Here is a 17,569-nt window from a genome sequence, read left to right on the forward strand (position 1 = left end):
TAATCAGGGGCATGTGAAACGAGTCACTGGTGGCATTAATTTGCTGCATGACCTGACAGCAATAGTACGTAGTTGTGTCAAGGGTAGATAGATTGCGCCCATATAAAGAGTAGATCATGCGCGTAACCACTTTCCCATAGTCACACATAGACAAGGATTAGCGACTCCCCCCTGCTGCTCCTCGGGTCCTTCATTATTATTGTCCTGTCCCCTGATGCCCGTCCACTGATCCATCGAGCAAAGCCGAAACCCATTAGTCATGGTTGACGCCTGAGGTACTCATTCGTGGTGTGGTTACTCAGGCAGCCAGGTTAGTAAGACGGTGTAAGAGCATCGGGCCAATCACAGCAGACCAGTACCAATCCCAGGGCCAGGTCAGCGTTGATAGAAGTCAAAGAAATGAAAGGAAACGGGGCTCCTGCATGATCACTGGGTCATGATGGGGGACCCATTTGGCATTTAGATTGCCACCAGACAGTTCCCCAACAACCCCGGCCTCGATCAGGCGTTCGCTCGAGGCCACAGCAGTGGCGCCACCGTCGCTGTGTAGAAACACCTCAACGCTGATTGGCTAGCCGCATCCTGGCCCTGGCACCTTTTAACCGACCGCCGGCAGTCTTTCCGCTTCCCAGACAGACTCAACTTCCGACTCTCCGTCTGTCTTCCACTTTTCCATCATATTCCTTCTCGTTCAGCGACGACACAACGACTAGATTCATGAAATTTCAGCTCCTCTTTACTTCTCCTGCAGTATAGAGCATCTCTTTACATCCAACACATCACATTACTTCGATATGGCGCTCTGCAAAGCTACCATGCCCTCGCCGGTGACATCATCCGCCACGATCCTCACCTGGCTCAGACAATCCTCCTCCCGACGCTCGACGCAGACCTGCCGTCTATTCTCCTCATACGGCAATGCTCACCGGTCTTCGAAGCGTGAATTGCAAACGGCCACGGCCTACCGTCCTCACTCGCTGCCCACCTCCTTCCCGCCGCCCCGGAACACGGGCATCCCTGACACTTCCATCGCCGCCGACTTCCCTTCTCTCCGTGAAATGTCTCAGCCTCAGATGCCCGGCCAGCAAGGCCTGTCCGACCTAAGCCTCCGGGAAAGCGAGGCCCAGAAGTCCAAGCCCGTGCCTGCTCCTGCCCCCGTCGAGAAGGCCGCCGCCAAGCCCACAGAGAAGCCCCGCCGCAAGCTGCGTGCTAGGAAGGCCGCGATGAAGCTGACCCCCGTGGCAATTGAGCAGCTCCGCAAACTGCTCTCTCAGCCGGAGCCCAAGCTGATCCGAGTCGGTGTGAAGAACCGCGGCTGCTCCGGTCTCGCCTACCACCTGGAGTACGTGGAGAAGCCGGGCACTTTCGACGAAGTAGTGGAGCAGGACGGCGTCAAGGTTCTCATTGACAGCAAGGCATTGTTCAGTATCATCGGTAGCGAGATGGACTGGCAAGAAGACAAGCTGAGCAGGAGATTCGTTTTCCGCAACCCCAATATTAGTAAGCTTCCCTTTGTCCGCGGGAAACCCCAGGAACAGGTGCTAACGTATGATCTGTGCAGAGGAAGAATGTGGATGCGGTGAATCCTTCATGGTCTGATTTATGAAACGGAAATCGGGACCTTTCTTACGTTTCTGAGTTCATAATTATGCGGATTCATGAGTTTTTCTCGCGTTTGTGCATTGGCCGGCGTTTACTGGTGGCGGGTTTGGCGGGATCGGATAATTCCTTCTTTTATTGCTTGATTGCTGGACATACATTATTGATTCCCGGGCAGTGAGCCCACTACTGTGCAATATATTTACTTTGTCATATGAAGATCACCAGCGACACAGGCCGTGATCCAATCATCACCTTTCTATCACATCTGCTGACCACGATGAGTCCAGCTCTTGGGGCTAAAAACAATCCGGGCTTACAGGAGCAGTATGCAGAATACTTGTGAAATCGAACAACAAACTTAATGACCATATATCCCTATTATTACCCTTGTAGGAACTTGAAGTAAACAAAATTAATACCAAATTTAGCACTAACCCTACCTACGGAGCTTGCATAAAGCAATAGCGTTTCGGCTCCCTCGGGACCCTGAATGAAAGCCGAGCTCTTGCATTACAGACGTCGGATGACCTGTCCGATCCCTGCAACATATCCCGGCTTTGCCCTGCACCTCATCCGATAGTACGCCGTTCTCCCAAAAGAGACATTGCCATAGATAAATGCCCACAGCATCCAACCACACCTACGTGATGGATTTGTCCGAAGACCGGTTTCATCAAGCTCTTCACCAGCCTTGCGAGTCACGTATATTCTTGGTTCATGAAAGCCTGAAATTACCCAGGATTCATCAGTCCAGACTGTTCGATTCCATTGATCCTGCGTCCAGTATAAAAGGGGTGTTCAAAAGCCCATGGCTAACCTTACTTATTTATTAGCTGGCAAAAGAGGCAGATGGTTTTTGAAGTGCTATATGGCGTGAATAGCCCCTCTTTTTCAACGCGCGCGCCAAAGCTGCCACGCCGACAGGAAGCTGAAGCTCTTCGATAACACGATGATATGGTAACCGACGTGTACGTTTTGAGCTTGAGATCCATTGTATAATGCGATCGACTTCTTCATCTGAAAGCTTCGGTGCATTGCCTTTGGCTTTTCGGGGTGAAACTTGTTGGCTTTGACACGTATATTGAACTTGCCGATAGCTGATATGTAGCTGATTGACTATTTGTTCATAGGTAAAGCCAGCATCGCGAAGAGTCAGGATCCGGATTCGATCATCTCGGTCAAGGCGCCTTGAATACGTTAATTTAGGGGAGGTGCTAGGTTCGGGGGTGGACGGCATCTTTGAATGTTGAAAACAACAAGAATTGGTGGGAATTATCAGATTATTACGCGTTTATGGGCTTCAACGCGTGGCTATAACTATCAAGCAGGCGATTTGTTGTGAGACTCACCGCTTGAAGGATCTGAATCCCTGCAGCGCTCCACTATACTAACAAAACCACCAGGTTCACCTGGATGTAATTATATGTGCAGTGCTCATTTGGCATTTCAGAAAGCTGAGGCAATCCACCGAGTCCAGAATATCATACGTTTACTATGTTGAATGACGGCAATGCATCATCGTTAACACGCTTCTACTACATTTCTTCCTTCTTTTCCTATGACATGTCATCTCTCACAATCCCTTGACAACCACGCTGACCATCTCCGCTTTCTAGTAGTTATGCCTCCACACCATGATATGTCTACAAACAACAGCACCAAAACACAATGCATTGATCAACTGATCCCTAGCTACAAATCCAACCAACCTCAGAGAAGAAAAAGACCATCACTGTACCACCCTCTCCCAAACCCCCTCGATATCCTCATCCGGACTAATATTATCCACAATCCCCAGAGCCGTAGTCGGCTTCTTATACCCCAACAACTCCAACATCTTCGGACTCATCTTGGTCACCACACTCCTCGGAATCGCCAAGAACTGATTCTCCTCTGTCCGCAAATGTCCCCTACAGAAGAACAGCCCATACATATTCCTCACCGTCCCAGGGAGCGAGTTATGTCCTCCCCCATGGTACGCCGAGGCAAGGAATATCAACGCCGAGCCGGCTTTCATCTCTACATCCCATCCCCCATTAATCAGCATCAGAATCAAGATTGTCCAGAAACAGTTTTAATGAATGAAGGAAGGGGTTGACAAATCATACCAGCAAAACACACCTCCCCACCCGCCTCATTAACCTCGGCCCACCTCTCATCCCCCCACCGATGACTCCCCTTGACAAACATCGTAGCCCCCATCTCCCTACTAACATCACACCCGGCAATCAAACACCCAAACTGACTCACCTGCTCAAACCCCCACTCCCACTCGCGATAGTCATGCCGCACATGATGCACATTATCGTCCCGATGGAGCAGCTGTCTCGGTGCCCCGTACCCGATATTCATCGCCACACTGAGACTCAGTAGTGGGTCGATGCGGTTCGGCTCGACGCTGTCTTCGCGGTTGATGGCCCATTCGTCGACGAGGATGCGCGTGCGCAGGGCCTCCAGGGTGGGGTGCTCGGTGCAGATCCGTGCTATGGTGGGTGATTTGCCGACTAGCCCCGGGATGAGAGTTGTTTGGGAGGGGATGGTGGTGAAGGCGCCGTTGGATGTAGAGTTTGATGCTGGTGGTTTATTGGTGTTCTTGCTGGTCCAGGGGGTGAGTTCGGTGTCGATGGCGGTGAGGTCTTCTCTTGGGATGAAGTCGGAGATGATGACGCCGCCGTCACGGGAGAGGATGGCGAGGATGTATTCGATGGGGGTGGTGGAGGGGATGGTGCGGAGGGAGGATTTGGGGGTGTAGGTTGATGGGATGGGGGGTGGGATGGGGAGGGGGAGACGGGTCATTTTGGTTGTTGTTGCTGTTATTTCTCGGTAGATTGTAGGGTGCAGTTGCTTTGGTAGAATGATGCTAATAGTATCTAATATCCTTGCTAGATGTTTTGTCTGATGATCAATGTCTGGAGGGGTGTGATATACTTCTTACTTCCCCCTCTCGGATCGGGTCGGCTTCGTTGCGGAGATCGGCTGTCCTATCCGATGATAGGGTTTTGCATGGGATGAATGCAAGATAGACGTCGTGGCCGGATCCAATCTACGGACTTGTACTAGAGATAAGATGAACTGGTGGATTAGTACTGTCATGATTATGATGTCTCGGATGTAGTAGCTCGGGGATGAAGCCATTGTATAGTATCCATGCGAAGTTCACTGCAATTATAGTAAAGGATAGTATAGCTACTATATACAGGTTATATACTCTGGCAGTTGCAGTGCATTCTGCTCTGCTACTTCGCTCAAAGACACCCAGTGCCCTATAGTATCCGAGTATAAGCTCCGCTTTTGCTCGAAGCTGTATATACACACCTTCATCTACGCATCAACCCAAATCCTCACTCTCCTGAGCCAGCCAGAAAGATGGGCTAGCATTGTAATCAATCTGATCCACAATAGCCGCAATATCATAGGACGTCAATCCCAGCTCAGGCAGCTCATCGTCTGGGACATTGATATCGCCAGGAATGAACGGTAACTGGGCGTTGTCACCTGGCCTATGATTCTGATGACCATTCTCATCCACACCATCATTCGTCTCCGGAACTAGAGCGGTGCTGATGGGGTTCGCCGCGTTCGCGTACTGCTCTGTAAGTCCCTCGAACAAACTCTCGAGACGGGTTAAGTCGGCTTTGCGAATTTCTGCTACCCTGTTCCCCTTGCTGATGATTTCATCGAGAATCAGATGCGCTTGCTGGCTGGAGATACGCTGTCCGGCCAAGTCTGGTACAAGGGCACTGGCCATCGTCAGGTGGATAGCGGCGCCGTAGGTGAATTCCAGGTCGAAGGGGAGGAATGACTCTGCGGTACGGTAAGTAACAGGTGATTCTTCTTTTTGGAATTTGCTCACCAAGGAGGCCCTCGTCCACTAGACCTTTAAGTAACTGGAGGCTTTTAGTTGCTGAGTTGATACCCGTTGAGATCAATGTTTCCATGAGAGGGACGATCCGACGGCAGCATTCTAAGGGGAGCCCGAGTTTGTCCAGACGCTCCCGAAGAACGGCTAGAAGTAGGGGTCGTGTGGCCACGATGACACACTAGTATTCTGTGTTAATTCGTAGTTCAGTTTGCTAGAAGGCAAACATACCTCGTGATACAATAGGAGGATATGGCGCATCCCTTTTGACATGGAGTTAACCGGGCCCGAGAATTTGGTGTTGATAAAGTCCTCCAACTCCCTAGCTAGGTCTGCCATAGTGTTGAGGATAGTTTTAGTTTTCTCGATGAATGATTCGATAGGCCGCCTCTCAGTCCTGTAAACGGCTACGCATCTGTGAGCTAAAAGTCCTCTCAGAATGGTGGAGCTAAACCTACTGCCAAGTATTGTGGACAATAACCGCGATAACTTTACTCTTAGACTTAGCATCGCGTTCCTCTGACATGACTGGGTTGGTGAATCGATCAATGCCGTGACATCGTTATCATGCACAATCATTGGTATGCCTAGCGATGACGAAAAATGGCGGTCCATAATGTACAGTGTCCACCACAGATTACGGCAGCGATCAACAGCTGCTGCTCCCAGCTCTTGCTCCGGAAGCTCCGTGTGTAGACCTTCCAGTTGCGCAATGCGGATAGCCTGGCTAGCCTAGATCTTGTTAGTTTCTGTCAACTTGCGCTTTTTAGAAGCATGGTATAATGGTATAATTCTTACAAAGAGGTGTCCTGACTCTCGTCGATCAATCGAGTAGAGATACAAAGCTGCCAGGGCCATGACTTCAATTGCCAGGATAGTATCTCTCCATATAGAACTATAGTCTGGCATCAAAGACATGGCACGAATAAAGTACTCCGCACCTGGGGGGTCTTTTTTTCTAGACTGGTCAAGGAATGCTTTCCCGAAGGACAGCACTAGCAAAAACTGGACGAACCATACCCGACTATTAGTTGCTTTCTTGATTGCGTCCCCGTAGTAGAACTCTTGCATATGCGTGGTAAAGGCCTCTTCATCCAGGAGCCGGAAAGTTTGGCCTAGATGGAATTTGACCGTGTTGAAGAGATAGAGAGCGTAGTCCATAGATGGGAGACCGTTGATGTCAGGAGCAGCATCAGAAGATGACTTCCACTGTAGGGGATAGATATCTCCATCAAGGAAGTAGGGAATATCGTAGGCTACATCCGGATGAAGCCTTTGGGTCATCATCAAAGTGAGACGAGCGGTAAAAGACCAGGTAGATGTTGGAGCCAGCCAGACTACTCGAGTTGGCCGCATGAGTATTATAATCAAGTCTTTAACAGAGAAGAGAGAGCCAGGTCTTACCCCATCGAGAAAGTCGGTTATCGTGGGTATTCCTCATTGTCATTGAGGGCAGACCAAATGGACTGGGCCAGTTTGCACCTGGAGAACGCGATTCTGAATTGAGAACATCTGACAGAGTAAGATTACAGCGAGGAAACAACAGCACTTGCCCGCGTCATATACATACTTTCGACTTCCTCGAATGCAACATTGTGAGTTCGTTTCTTCGCCGTCTCATGCTGTTCTTTGGCCTGTGTCTGCAAATCCCGAAGACATCTGCCGTATATCATGAGCATCGTATGATACACAGCCATCCGATCTTGAGAGAGAATACCGTTCCGATATCAGAACCCTGCGGTTTTCCTCGGCAAACCGACAGGGAATAGCGCGTCTCTGACAATTGGCGCATGGCTCGACCCCGGAGCATTTGATCTTGCTCTGACGACAGGCAATACACCTGGATAAGCGGGACCAATATCGGTTAGTTAGGTGCTCAAATCACTTTGCAGGTCTCTTACGCATTCGCCGTTCGTTTCAACTTGCGGGGCTCGGCTTGCATCGTGATCACCCGAGACCCTTAGGCAAGCGAGTTTCCAGCCAAGAAGACTGTTCTTCCGGACATTTTGACACCTCCTCACTCTGGATAGGAAGAAGGGATCATGATAAGCTAGGAGGATGAGGGGGGCCCCGATCACGAGACCGGCTCGGCCTTATCAATCCCCACAGACGCTGTCGCTTTTTCTTCTCCAACTTCCGTTACCCGTTTGGGAAAATCGCGTATAATTGCTTATCTTCGTCAATCTTCCTCCACAGAATTCTGTTCTCAGATATGTTATCGCACAAATGAAGTTGAAACACAAGCATGAACCCAGACATAGAAATAGCCGATGTACGATGTATGAATGAATGGAATGCCACGGCTGCTTAAGGTTGAAAGACCTGCGAGGCTCACAAGAATTCAATATGTCAGTCTCGGGGGTCAACTATTCACTATTCAATAAACCCTTGCTGTTCTTCAATCAGTAGGGAATGGACGCGCCCGCTAGCGCCCCTAACTTATCAAGAAAACCACGGCAGTCTGTCACAATAAACAAGTATCCGCTGTGGAGTCCTCTAAACAGTACTAAACCCAAGCGTCCAAGTATGACCAGCACTGTTTGAGATCCCCCATCCACCATAGCTGCTTCGAATTTATAGGACAATTGACCCACAAACTCCTTCTTTCCTCGATCCCACTATCATGTCTGTGTCCGAGCCTGCAGGACGCCGGAAGCTACGTCAAGTTCTACGCGCACTCTGCAAGAACATTCAGGACCTTGAACTTTATGAATTCGATGTGCATCAAGGGAAGGCACACAAAATCATTATCTTGTCTTTAGAGTTAGAGGAGCAATCGGATGCTAGGCCTATCTTTTTCACGCCCTGTTCTGCCTCTATCATGGCCGATCCTGTTGAGAGCATGACAGAAGAAGGGCAAGAATTTATTGAATTTGATTCATTTCCCGAATATGACAGAGACCCGCTAAGCTGTTCACGTTGGCTATTTGATCGGTTTTCTGGTTATATTGCCTCCTGCGGTGTCTACAGCAATTGTGATGAGGCTTATGAGCTCGATAAACTGCAGTCAAAACTCAGGTAAATACCAGCTCTTGCTGTTTGCCCCTTTATATTACCCCCCTGCATCTCACAGAAGACAACAGCATGACCGAGCCGCCTTTTACGAATTTGGATCAGTATAGCTACCCCAAATAGCTAACTGTGTTGGCTACCAAAATTGCCAAGGGCCCACAACCCCATATCTAAGCATTTGTTTGCAATAATATGAACGGCACAAACACAAAAGTCCTACGAGGAGAGGTCATGGTCACTCTACGCTTGATGATCGCACAAATGAAGTTTGTCCGCTTTGTCGAGCAGTTCACTGCACCGGTAAAATCTGTCTCCCCACTGCACCGGAATCCTCGGTACTAACTATGGCGCTTCAAAGGTTCTGCTGTTCTCATTTATGGGCCCCCAACATGCTCGGCTTATTGAGGCGTATTTTGACGGCACCTCGCTGACAATGCGTCTGACTCGGTTATTTGATCTTCGCAAGATGGATGCGGATGTTATCAGAACATTGGGCCAATGGTTTCTTGGGAGGGTGACTGGGGACACTACGAAATTGTGGGAAGCCGGATCCCTGGCATGTTCGCAGACATGATTTACTATTAGAGTGGTATGTAGTTGGCTCGGTAAGGCATATGAGTGTTGGGATTTGTGGCTGGGGTTCTGGGTTTTCTGGAGGCGTTTCCCCTGCTTCGGGTCAATAGGCAATCTGGGGTCGGTACTCATGTGAGGACAATGGCGTTTTGGTATCTATCGAATTACCCATTTCCTGCTCAGGGTAGAACTTAATCACATTACTCGGTCATTATCACTATCCCAGCTCGATGCTGTTTATTGTCACTTAGGATATCTAAATGTGTTATGCACACGGCGGGGTTGAGGATCTAAAGGAAGCATTTTCAGGAATAACCCGTGAGATCTCCGAGAATCAATCTTAATTCATATCAAAGTATGGAGCCCGAGCGGAGGGAGAGCCAAAGCCTGTTTTAGATGTGTCATTGCCTAAGCGAGAAAGTACCTGCGCTCGTGTATTGACCCGCCTCAGCTACACAGCGCCCCAGAGCTAGAGCTCTAGCTAGCTCGGCGTGCTCTTCCCCCCTGCACCATGTCTAGGAAATGTCTATCTAGGAAGAATCAAAAGCCCGCTTCTTCACCATCAGAAACCTACACATGAACAGGCTATCTTATAACCATATCAGACCATAGTGCCCGCCAAACGTGTACCTCCCCACGTTGCCTGCAATACCTGCATCACTCGTTTGCGAGTTCCAGCTTGTTCCACCTCCATAGCAGCCTCGTGAGCATCAACCGCCGGACGAACCCACACCAAATCTGCCTCCTGCGGCCGGACAAGCCGTGTCCGCTTGACGATCTTCCACCCAGTGAAGGTGCCAATGGCAAGAAAAGCCACTGTGTAGTCGCTGAAGAATGACCCGACATCCCACCGTCCACGCAAGAAGACCGCATACCCGTAAAATATCTCCACACCCACAAGCCAGATGAGTGCAATCCAGGTTCCATATGGCTTAAAGTATACACGGTACGGTAGCTCCGTGCGGCTAAATCCTTGCGCTTTGAGTGCTCTATAGAAAAAGAGATAATTGACACACACGGTGATATATGTCACGAGAGTCCCGCCGGTGATTAGATTTGTGAGCCTGGGGAGATCAGCATCGCGGGGCTTAAGATTTAGAACAATATTCACCAAGTCAGCACTTGCACCGAGCCACTACCAAGCTTTAAGAAGGACAAACACGCAAATGCCAGGGCCACTGCGAGGCAGTATATGGGCACGCCGTCTTTGGTACACTTGCGGAAAAACTTCGGGGCATGTCCGTTCTGAGCGAGCCCATGCAGACTTCGTGAAGTGGTATAAACATATGCATTTCCGGCAGAGTAGATACTGGTAAAGAGGAGTGCGTTGACGAGATGTGGCAACCCCTCGATTCCCATGTTCGTCATGGCGATAACATATGGTGATGCGGCGCCGGTGCCCGTGTTCCCAGACCCCAAAACCCTCAGCAGTGTCGGATCGTTAGCAGGAAGGACGATGCCGACGCAGAGAGCACCTCCGATGAAGAACAGGCCAAACCGCCAGTAAACCGATTTGAACGCCCTCTTCATTGTCTTCCGGGGTTGCTGTGCTTCTCCGGCCACACAGGCCAGATATTCTGGTCCCACGATGGTGAATGCAGCTTGCCATAACGCAGCCAAGACACCTTGGAAGCGACCTAGGTCTCCTGATGAGATGTACTCAACAAAGGGGCTCTAGAACCATCATAAGGTCAATTCGAATATTCATTAACGGCATCACGGGATGCCATACCGGTTCCGACCAGTTGCGAAAACCATACACATCGTGCTGCGGGTTTCCTCCTACCATGGTAATAAAAGTGAAGAAGAAGAGTATAGTAATGAGCAAGAGCTTACCTCCGGCTAGCCAAAATTCGGCTTCGCCAAAGTACCTGACTGCGAAAAAATTGGTAGCCCTGACGTTGCTAGTTTAGCTTCCAGAAGTCTATGAGCAACCGGCTCCATCTTTGATCGAACATACGTATAAAGAACGATGCATGCAGAAATGACCGCGGCCGCAGGGATGTCATCACGCCAGAACGTCAAGACTATATCCAGGGCTGTTATCTCGAAAGGGATAAGCAAGCCCTCGAAAATGCACAAGTTCCAGCCACTCATGAAGCCCCAGGCACTGTCAACCCAGACACTGGCATGCTGGGCAAAGGCAGCACTGACGGCATGAAAACAGTCATTTCGGCAAGCGCATTATTTACCAGAGCCATAATACATGTTTGGAGGATGAACGCCACAAGAAGGCTTGCGGCTCCACGCATCAGGGCGTAGCTGATGCTCACAAACAGAGCCGTCCCGATAGAGCCTCCGATAGCAATGAACTGTATCTGGCGATAGGTAAGATGGCGTTGAAGTGCATCAGGGCTTTGGACTAATTCGCCAGGAGTGAAGTCGCTTTGGGAGTCGCTTGGATGCTCCGGTATCTTAACCGTGTCATTCATTCTGAAATCTTGCTCAATACATTTCATGCATATCAGGATCATTTCATCTCTAGTCAAGTGAGCCGGACCAAGCGCCTTACTAGTCTAGGATGTTGTTTCATTCGATGGGATTCAGCTTAGTTGGGATGTGAAAGATTAGGTGGCTCATGTTATTACCCCGCATTAAATCTTCCTCCGTCGGTTCGGTTCGAAGGATGCCGATCCCTGTGGGATAATATGTGTCTAGTCTGACTGCTGATTATCGTATATGGACTTTGCCCAAGATAATATCTCGGGTACAACATCCGAGAGGATGCCGAGTTTGAGAGAAGGGGTTTATTTGTCGCCGCATATCTGATTTCACCATGCTGATTCGGTCACTGCGTCAAAGTCCCTCCAACGCTTGATGCTCGATACATTGTCCTTGCAGAATCACAGCGGTGCCTTGATATCTTTGTTAGCTGGGGCATCACAATGAAAAACTCCCAGAGTACAGGGTATGGTGTCATAGCTGGTCCGCGCGTCTTCATGACTTCTCTAGTGGCTGTCCTTAATGTGGTCTTTTCCCTAGCTATGCTTAACGTAAGTTGAGAGCACCGTCACTCAGACAAACTGAAATCTGCAGTAGTGCCATGCGACGGCTTATAGTTCGGTTTATTTCTGCCATTCCGAGGCAAATACACATTCGGATCATGGACTGATTGACAATCTTGTTGAGCATATACAGGGGAGCCTCCTCGATAGCCAATCACATATCCCGTTGCGCATAAGTATAAGTCACGTGCGCAACCACGGGAAGACCTCAGGCAACAGCCTTATCGGAGGTTATCGCAAGCCTAGCCGTGACGTACCGACATCGCCGGCCTTACTTTGGATACACGACTGCCTCATCTCAGTTGTCCTCGCACCTCCCCACGAGACATATCTACAATGGCATCCTCCTCCTTCCTAAAATCTCCTCCGCCCCTAGACCTTCCACCCTCAACCTCTACCTCCAACCCCCTTTACGTGACCATCCGCTTCTCCGCCTCCATCCCCGACCTCCCCCTCGACATCTTCTCCCCCGAAACCACCACCTCCGCGGGCCTAAAACAACTCATCCGCACACGTCTCCCCCCTCATCTCTCCTCTCACCGTCTCCGACTCATCCACGCTGGTCGTGGCCTCGAAGACAAGACCCCTCTCTCCGTATCCCTCAAACTCCCTCCCACACCCACCCGCTCCCCACGACCACCAACAGCCACCACCCCGCCCAGCGACAACACCTCCGATCCAGCCTCCGATCCAAACAACAAAGGCAAAGCCCCTGTCCGCGACCATCCTCGTCTCTACATCCACTGCTCCATCGGCGATATCGTTCTCTCAGCAACCGATCTTGCCACGGAAGCGTCGATCGCATCTACGCTCCACGACGAACAACAATCACCATCATCGTCAGAGACATATCATGATGGCGATAATGAGAGAGGACAACGGCGAAAAGATGTACAGAATGATGGTGCTAATACTACGACGCCCGCACCACGAGGGTTCGACCGGTTACTGTCGGCGGGGTTTACACCCGCGGAGGTGGCAGGCCTCCGGTCGCAGTTTCTAGCGGTACAGTCGGTGTCGCGGACCCCGGATACGATGCCGTCAGGGGCAGAGTTGAGGGAGCTGGAGGATCGATGGATGGATGAGGGGTCGACGGCGGCTATGACGGCTGGGGGAGGGGGAGGGGATGGGGCGGTTTCGTTTTCGGATGATGATGGGGGATTCGGGGCTGGGTCGAGAGGTGCGATGGATGATATGCTTTGGGGAGCGGTGATGGGGTTCTTTTGGCCGGTTGGGTGTGCCATGTGGTTGAGGAGGGAGGAGGGGGTTTGGAGTTGGAGGAAAGGGTTGGCGGTTTTTGTTGGGGTCGTGGTTAATATTGCGTTTGGGGCGATGAGGATAATGAATTAGTGGTTCTTGTCTTTTTTCTTTTCTTTTTTCTGTTTGGCTTTGTCCATGTATTATACCCTTGGTTTTGTTTTGTTATAAGTTTTTCTAGACACCATAGGGCTCGGCTCATGAACGGCAATGTGAGATACTATAACATGTAACATGGCGCCTGATTAAAGCTGCTGGGTTGCTATCATACAACATTGCGTGATGTGTCTGCGATTGCAGATTTATAAGTGTCGTTAAGAGGGGAAGAAAACATGAAAGAGAGGCCACCGGTAATAACGCCTTCCAAACCCACGCTCAATGAAACTTGCTGTAGATAACGGCGAAAATCAACAGGATCAAGACAGTGATGATTGCGATTGTGATCAACCGATTCGTAGCCATCCTAAAAAGACAGTAAGCATTTCATCGTTGAAGCAGCTGTGACAAGCAGCGAAGCAAATGTCCTCGTGTAACTAGGGGGACAGTACCTACGGGCCATGCCCCTTAGTGTCTTGATACTGGTATCCACATATCCTTCGCTCTCGAGCAGCCGACCCCGCGCATTCATGATCGTCTCGCGCTGCTGGTTCAGGTCGGCCAAGGTGTTGCGACCAATATCCTCCGTTTCGAGGGCGATGCGCTGACTCTCCTGGAGCCGGGCGGAACTCCGCTCCAACCGCTCTGTACCAGACAGGAGCTGTTGTCTTTGTTCCAGATGCTCGTCCTGCGGATCATCTGTGTAGCGGTCGCCGAAGAGCGCCTTGCGGTCATCGGAGAGCGACCTCAACTTGCGTTTTGCCTCGTCAATATCGGTAGCGTAGTTGCGAACGCGCGTGTTGATCTTCGATCGTGCTGCTGAGGGGATGTTCTGCTTCTCCATGCGCATTTGATCTAGCTGTAATCCCACTTGTTAGTGGAAACTTGACGCGGGGCGCGGGTCTCGACAAGTTGGTCGAACATACCAATTCCGTCGCTTCATCCAAGGCCCTCTCGGCTTGTCTGATCGCCGACTTTCGTTGTTCACCGCTTGACTCGGCGATCTGGTCCAGCTTCTGATTCAGATCGGCTTGTACCAGCTTCAGCTCGGTCTCGTAGCTGCTGAAGAGCTCCGAGCCGGCGTCGGTGTCCAACGGGTTCGACATTATGATATTAAATGGGGGAGTTTGGCGTAGGTTGAAGAGTCTTTGGTTATGTTTCACAGCCGATCGAAGCCGAGTTAATCAATGGATAGGGGTTGCGGATCTAAGTAAGTGGAGAGAGTAGAATAGTACGGAGGAGCCACCTTATCTTTCGTTGGTGGCTGGCAGCGCCCGTGCTGCTCCGGGAATCAGATTGGGACAATTAACGGACGGGAGTGAACGACACGGTCTATCAGAGAATAAACCAGGATCAGCTCGAAAAACAAAACCGGTGTATCTGAAGGACAGAGAGAGATGCAGCTGGATGGGAAAGCAGACAGGATAGCCAGATGCCTGGAGTGAGACAACTGGTTGAACTGCGGCGATGACAGGAACGGCGAGTCGGCGACAGCCACACGTGATCGGCGGCCGAGGCAGAGGGATCCGGCTGACGTCGTCGGGCTCAACGGTCGATTAACCAGACTAACTGATTAGTCTAGTCTTCTAATTACTTGTTGCATCGCATCTGGCGCCAAGTTCGACCAACAGATCCATTGTATGGATTCCATTCATCGTGCCGCTGAACGCCCCTCCCAATCCAGGGTCCCAGCGCTCACCCTCGCTTGTGGGAGGCTGACAATGATGGTTGGCTTGTTCCTTTCCACTGCTTCGTGGGAAATGGTCCCCTGACTCGTGGTCAATTAACTTCTCCAGGATTCGCCCCCCTCAATATTTTCGTCTCAGATCGGTGGAGCTTCCTCCTCGACTCATATAATGGCCCTGTTCCTAGGTCCCCCTCACTAGTGACAGCTCACATATTTACCCCGGTTTTCGTTTGGGCCCTCTTCTGGGTAGATCGGCCTTAAACTCAAGGAAGAATATTCACTGAAGGCTTTGACTGAGTCGCCCTATCTATGTCTGTCATCTGATGCGATCACATTTGACCGCCACATGAGGACAAAAGCGCGTAGCAGACCGGGATCTGAGCGCGCGTGGATGTCTTGATAAACCTGTTATCACCCTGTTTTCGATCTTTCTGCTAGACTGTTCTGCTACCTTAGCACTTCAATGTTCCCTATCTCGGTACATCCGGATAGGGCAAGGAGTCCTCTACAATCTTATCAATCTGTGCACTAGACACTAGGCACTGCGCCTTGTACTTGAATCAGCATCACAAGGCGCTAAGTTTGCGCCCATATCTTTTCGTCATTCTTTCCGGTTGACCTGCTCGATGGCAAGGTTAACCGTTAACAGCTGTTGTTTCCATGCCGCTCTTTCAGCCTGAGCGTGTTGCTGTTATAGGGGGCGGTTGCACGGGTATCACCACCTTCTGGGCGTTGCGGAATTCCGCCCATGATGTTCATCTCTTTGAAGCCTCAGACTCTCTTGGTGGGCGCGTAAAGGCCCTGCCTTTTGAGCATAATGGTCACCGAGTTGATGTCAATACAAATCCTCCCACTTTCAATGCTGGGGCTTCTCGTTAGTGGCATTCTCCCAGTCTGTATCTTTCAGGACTAATTTCCTCCTTCAGCAAACCTTCTTTCATTGTTAGACTACCTCGGGATCACCAGTGTCAAGGCGCCGTTCTCCTTTGGGGCTACGGATGGGATTGATACTTTCCAATGGTGTGGTAGCATACTGAAAAGCATTCTTCTTCGTCCATGGACCCTTTGCAACATAGAGACCTATCGGGTACTGTGCGATGTCATTTGGCTGAAATACATGGCTGTGGATGTCCTCGATTACGGCTTCGAGACTTGTAAACCCACCGATTTCAATATGTCTTCTACAGATGAGTACCTCGCAGGCGAAGAGTACTCCAATACTTTCATCGAGAACTATTTGGCCCCACTGCTGTCTATGCTCTGGAGCACGAATGCGGGGAAATTCCTACCACGGTTGCCTGCGAAAGCCCTCGTCCGGTGTCTCTACGATCATCAGCTACTGAAGCCCCGTCAAGCCTTGCCGAACTGGCGTCGTATCGGACCCGGGATGAGCCATTTTATCCAGACCATGACCAAAAACTTCCCCTCTTCGAAGGTTCATCTCAGGACCAGAGTCGGAAAGGTCGTTCAGTATGGAAAGAAATATGGTATCATGACATCTGCAGGCGAAGAAATGTTCTTCAACCATATCGTCTTCGCCGTGAACGGCCAAGAGACCATCAAGATACTGGGATCGCTCGCAAATGAACAAGAGAAGGAGATCATTCGAAGCCTGGGATCAACTCGAAATATATCCGTCTTACATTCAGATCCCCTCGTAAGTTCCCAACCGCTCATCTTATAAGTTTTCAAACTAACCTTACAAACCAGCTGATGCCTAACGTCGAGGATCCCGGCCCCGCCTGTAACTACATCCTAGGCCCCAGCAACCAGGAATGGCCGAGTAGTAGTAACAACACCACATCCCACATCTCCAGTCTTAGCTACATCGCAAACTTCCTCGACAGCATCCCATCCCACCTTTTCGGCCCGATCTACATCACCCTGAACCCCTTCACCCCACCCCACCCAAGCCACGTACAAGGCGTATGGGAATTCACCGACCCCGAGCCCAGCGCCCAGACCCTGATAGCACAACATCACCTCCCTTCCATCCAGAACAGACGTGGTCTAAGTTACGGTTTCTGCTGGACAGGACGCGGACACTTAGAAGATGCCATCACGGCTGGTCTTAGGATCGCCATCCAAGATTTAGGCGCCGAGGCCCCGTTCCACGTGAAATTCCACCAGGATCCCCTCGAGGCGGCGACCTCAGAGCAGCCCCCAAGCCTCGGCTTGAGGGACAATGTGATCCGGACGATCATTCGCTTGATTCACGTCTATATTCTTATTTTGAGACTCGTTTTGGTCTTGTTGAGGGCTCTGCCGGGTGCCGCTGCGAAGGCGAAGGCGCGGCTTAGACCGATGTGCAATGCTATCACTACTGGTAAGACTTCTTGATTGGTTGATGCCATATAGAGGAAACATTCCGTGAGACGTTATACGGATATCATATTACTAGACGAGAGATATTATGAGCATCTTCTTTTTTTTTTTTTTTTTTTTTGGAAATTGAAAGGAAATTCCTAATACTAGTAG

At 50.4% G+C, this 17,569-nt stretch overlaps 10 protein-coding genes across 10 annotated transcripts; 5 read left to right on the plus strand and 5 right to left on the minus strand.

The window, feature by feature from the left end:
- The first annotated feature begins 471 nt into the window (after positions 1–471).
- On the plus strand, positions 472–1,704 carry isa1 (Fe-binding Fe/S cluster assembly protein ISA1). Its single transcript, XM_067628115.1, has 3 exons — positions 472–1,166; positions 1,218–1,500; positions 1,562–1,704. Exons 1-3 carry the CDS (start codon positions 795–797, stop codon positions 1,597–1,599), a joined length of 693 nt encoding a protein of 230 aa, XP_067478195.1. The 5' UTR covers positions 472–794; the 3' UTR covers positions 1,600–1,704.
- Positions 1,705–1,969: 265 nt separating this feature from the next.
- ASPBRDRAFT_43823 (uncharacterized protein) lies at positions 1,970–3,068 on the minus strand. The gene is made up of 3 exons (XM_067625067.1): positions 3,006–3,068; positions 2,422–2,940; positions 1,970–2,329 (listed from the first exon to the last, which is right to left on the minus strand). Exon 2 carries the CDS (start codon positions 2,837–2,839, stop codon positions 2,432–2,434), a length of 408 nt encoding a protein of 135 aa, XP_067478196.1. The 5' UTR covers positions 2,840–2,940; positions 3,006–3,068; the 3' UTR covers positions 1,970–2,329; positions 2,422–2,431.
- A 57-nt stretch (positions 3,069–3,125) lies between these two features.
- ASPBRDRAFT_153749 (phytanoyl-CoA dioxygenase family protein) lies at positions 3,126–4,398 on the minus strand (the record flags this gene model as incomplete). The annotated part of the gene is made up of 2 exons (XM_067619370.1): positions 3,126–3,621; positions 3,711–4,398. The coding sequence occupies 2 exons, from the start codon at positions 4,396–4,398 to the stop codon at positions 3,332–3,334; spliced, it is 978 nt and encodes a 325-aa protein (XP_067478197.1). The 3' UTR covers positions 3,126–3,331.
- Positions 4,399–4,747: 349 nt separating this feature from the next.
- Positions 4,748–7,472, minus strand: ASPBRDRAFT_178821 (uncharacterized protein). Its single transcript, XM_067619890.1, has 9 exons — positions 7,363–7,472; positions 7,179–7,301; positions 7,032–7,120; positions 6,866–6,973; positions 6,260–6,798; positions 5,920–6,193; positions 5,693–5,868; positions 5,456–5,642; positions 4,748–5,406 (listed from the first exon to the last, which is right to left on the minus strand). The coding sequence occupies exons 1-9, from the start codon at positions 7,401–7,403 to the stop codon at positions 4,931–4,933; spliced, it is 2,013 nt and encodes a 670-aa protein (XP_067478198.1). The 5' UTR covers positions 7,404–7,472; the 3' UTR covers positions 4,748–4,930.
- Positions 7,473–8,084: 612 nt separating this feature from the next.
- Positions 8,085–8,483, plus strand: ASPBRDRAFT_30715 (uncharacterized protein; the record flags this gene model as incomplete). The annotated part of the gene is made up of 1 exon (XM_067622805.1): positions 8,085–8,483. One exon carries the CDS (start codon positions 8,085–8,087, stop codon positions 8,481–8,483), a length of 399 nt encoding a protein of 132 aa, XP_067478199.1.
- A 164-nt stretch (positions 8,484–8,647) lies between these two features.
- Positions 8,648–9,047, plus strand: ASPBRDRAFT_127515 (uncharacterized protein; the record flags this gene model as incomplete). The annotated part of the gene is made up of 2 exons (XM_067617979.1): positions 8,648–8,773; positions 8,832–9,047. Coding segments are annotated over 2 exons (342 nt in total), but the record flags the coding sequence as incomplete, so codon positions are not given.
- A 368-nt stretch (positions 9,048–9,415) lies between these two features.
- On the minus strand, positions 9,416–11,478 carry ASPBRDRAFT_66007 (uncharacterized protein; the record flags this gene model as incomplete). Its single annotated transcript, XM_067628629.1, has 5 exons — positions 9,416–10,110; positions 10,158–10,720; positions 10,779–10,941; positions 11,007–11,179; positions 11,239–11,478. 5 exons carry the CDS (start codon positions 11,476–11,478, stop codon positions 9,648–9,650), a joined length of 1,602 nt encoding a protein of 533 aa, XP_067478201.1. The 3' UTR covers positions 9,416–9,647.
- A 954-nt stretch (positions 11,479–12,432) lies between these two features.
- On the plus strand, positions 12,433–13,401 carry ASPBRDRAFT_101480 (DSC3 family protein; the record flags this gene model as incomplete). The annotated part of the gene is made up of 1 exon (XM_067616567.1): positions 12,433–13,401. A coding segment is annotated over one exon (969 nt), but the record flags the coding sequence as incomplete, so codon positions are not given.
- Positions 13,402–13,683: 282 nt separating this feature from the next.
- Positions 13,684–14,510, minus strand: ASPBRDRAFT_127046 (v-SNARE protein VTI1; the record flags this gene model as incomplete). Its single annotated transcript, XM_067617931.1, has 3 exons — positions 13,684–13,771; positions 13,857–14,263; positions 14,331–14,510. The coding sequence occupies 3 exons, from the start codon at positions 14,508–14,510 to the stop codon at positions 13,684–13,686; spliced, it is 675 nt and encodes a 224-aa protein (XP_067478203.1).
- A 1,241-nt stretch (positions 14,511–15,751) lies between these two features.
- On the plus strand, positions 15,752–17,431 carry ASPBRDRAFT_55615 (uncharacterized protein; the record flags this gene model as incomplete). Its single annotated transcript, XM_067627413.1, has 3 exons — positions 15,752–15,965; positions 16,018–16,748; positions 16,802–17,431. The coding sequence occupies 3 exons, from the start codon at positions 15,752–15,754 to the stop codon at positions 17,429–17,431; spliced, it is 1,575 nt and encodes a 524-aa protein (XP_067478204.1).
- Positions 17,432–17,569: the final 138 nt, after the last annotated feature.

Source organism: Aspergillus brasiliensis (genome assembly GCF_001889945.1).
Source record: "Aspergillus brasiliensis CBS 101740 unplaced genomic scaffold ASPBRscaffold_7, whole genome shotgun sequence".
Lineage (NCBI taxonomy): Eukaryota > Fungi > Ascomycota > Eurotiomycetes > Eurotiales > Aspergillaceae > Aspergillus > Aspergillus brasiliensis.

Coding starts and splice junctions, on each gene's coding strand:
- isa1 (XM_067628115.1), top strand. CDS start 795: ATGGCGCTCTGCAAAGCTACCATGCCCTCGCCGGTGACATCATCCGCC. Junction 1,167..1,217: donor CTCCTGCCCCCGTCGAGAAG/GCCGCCGCCAAG, acceptor CGTGCTAGGAAG/GCCGCGATGAAGCTGACCCC. Junction 1,501..1,561: donor TTTCCGCAACCCCAATATTA/GTAAGCTTCCCT, acceptor TGATCTGTGCAG/AGGAAGAATGTGGATGCGGT.
- ASPBRDRAFT_43823 (XM_067625067.1), bottom strand. CDS start 2,839: ATGCCGTCCACCCCCGAACCTAGCACCTCCCCTAAATTAACGTATTCA.
- ASPBRDRAFT_178821 (XM_067619890.1), bottom strand. CDS start 7,403: ATGCAAGCCGAGCCCCGCAAGTTGAAACGAACGGCGAATGC. Junction 7,121..7,178: donor AGGGTTCTGATATCGGAACG/GTATTCTCTCTC, acceptor GATATACGGCAG/ATGTCTTCGGGATTTGCAGA. Junction 6,799..6,865: donor TAACCGACTTTCTCGATGGG/GTAAGACCTGGC, acceptor CAACTCGAGTAG/TCTGGCTGGCTCCAACATCT.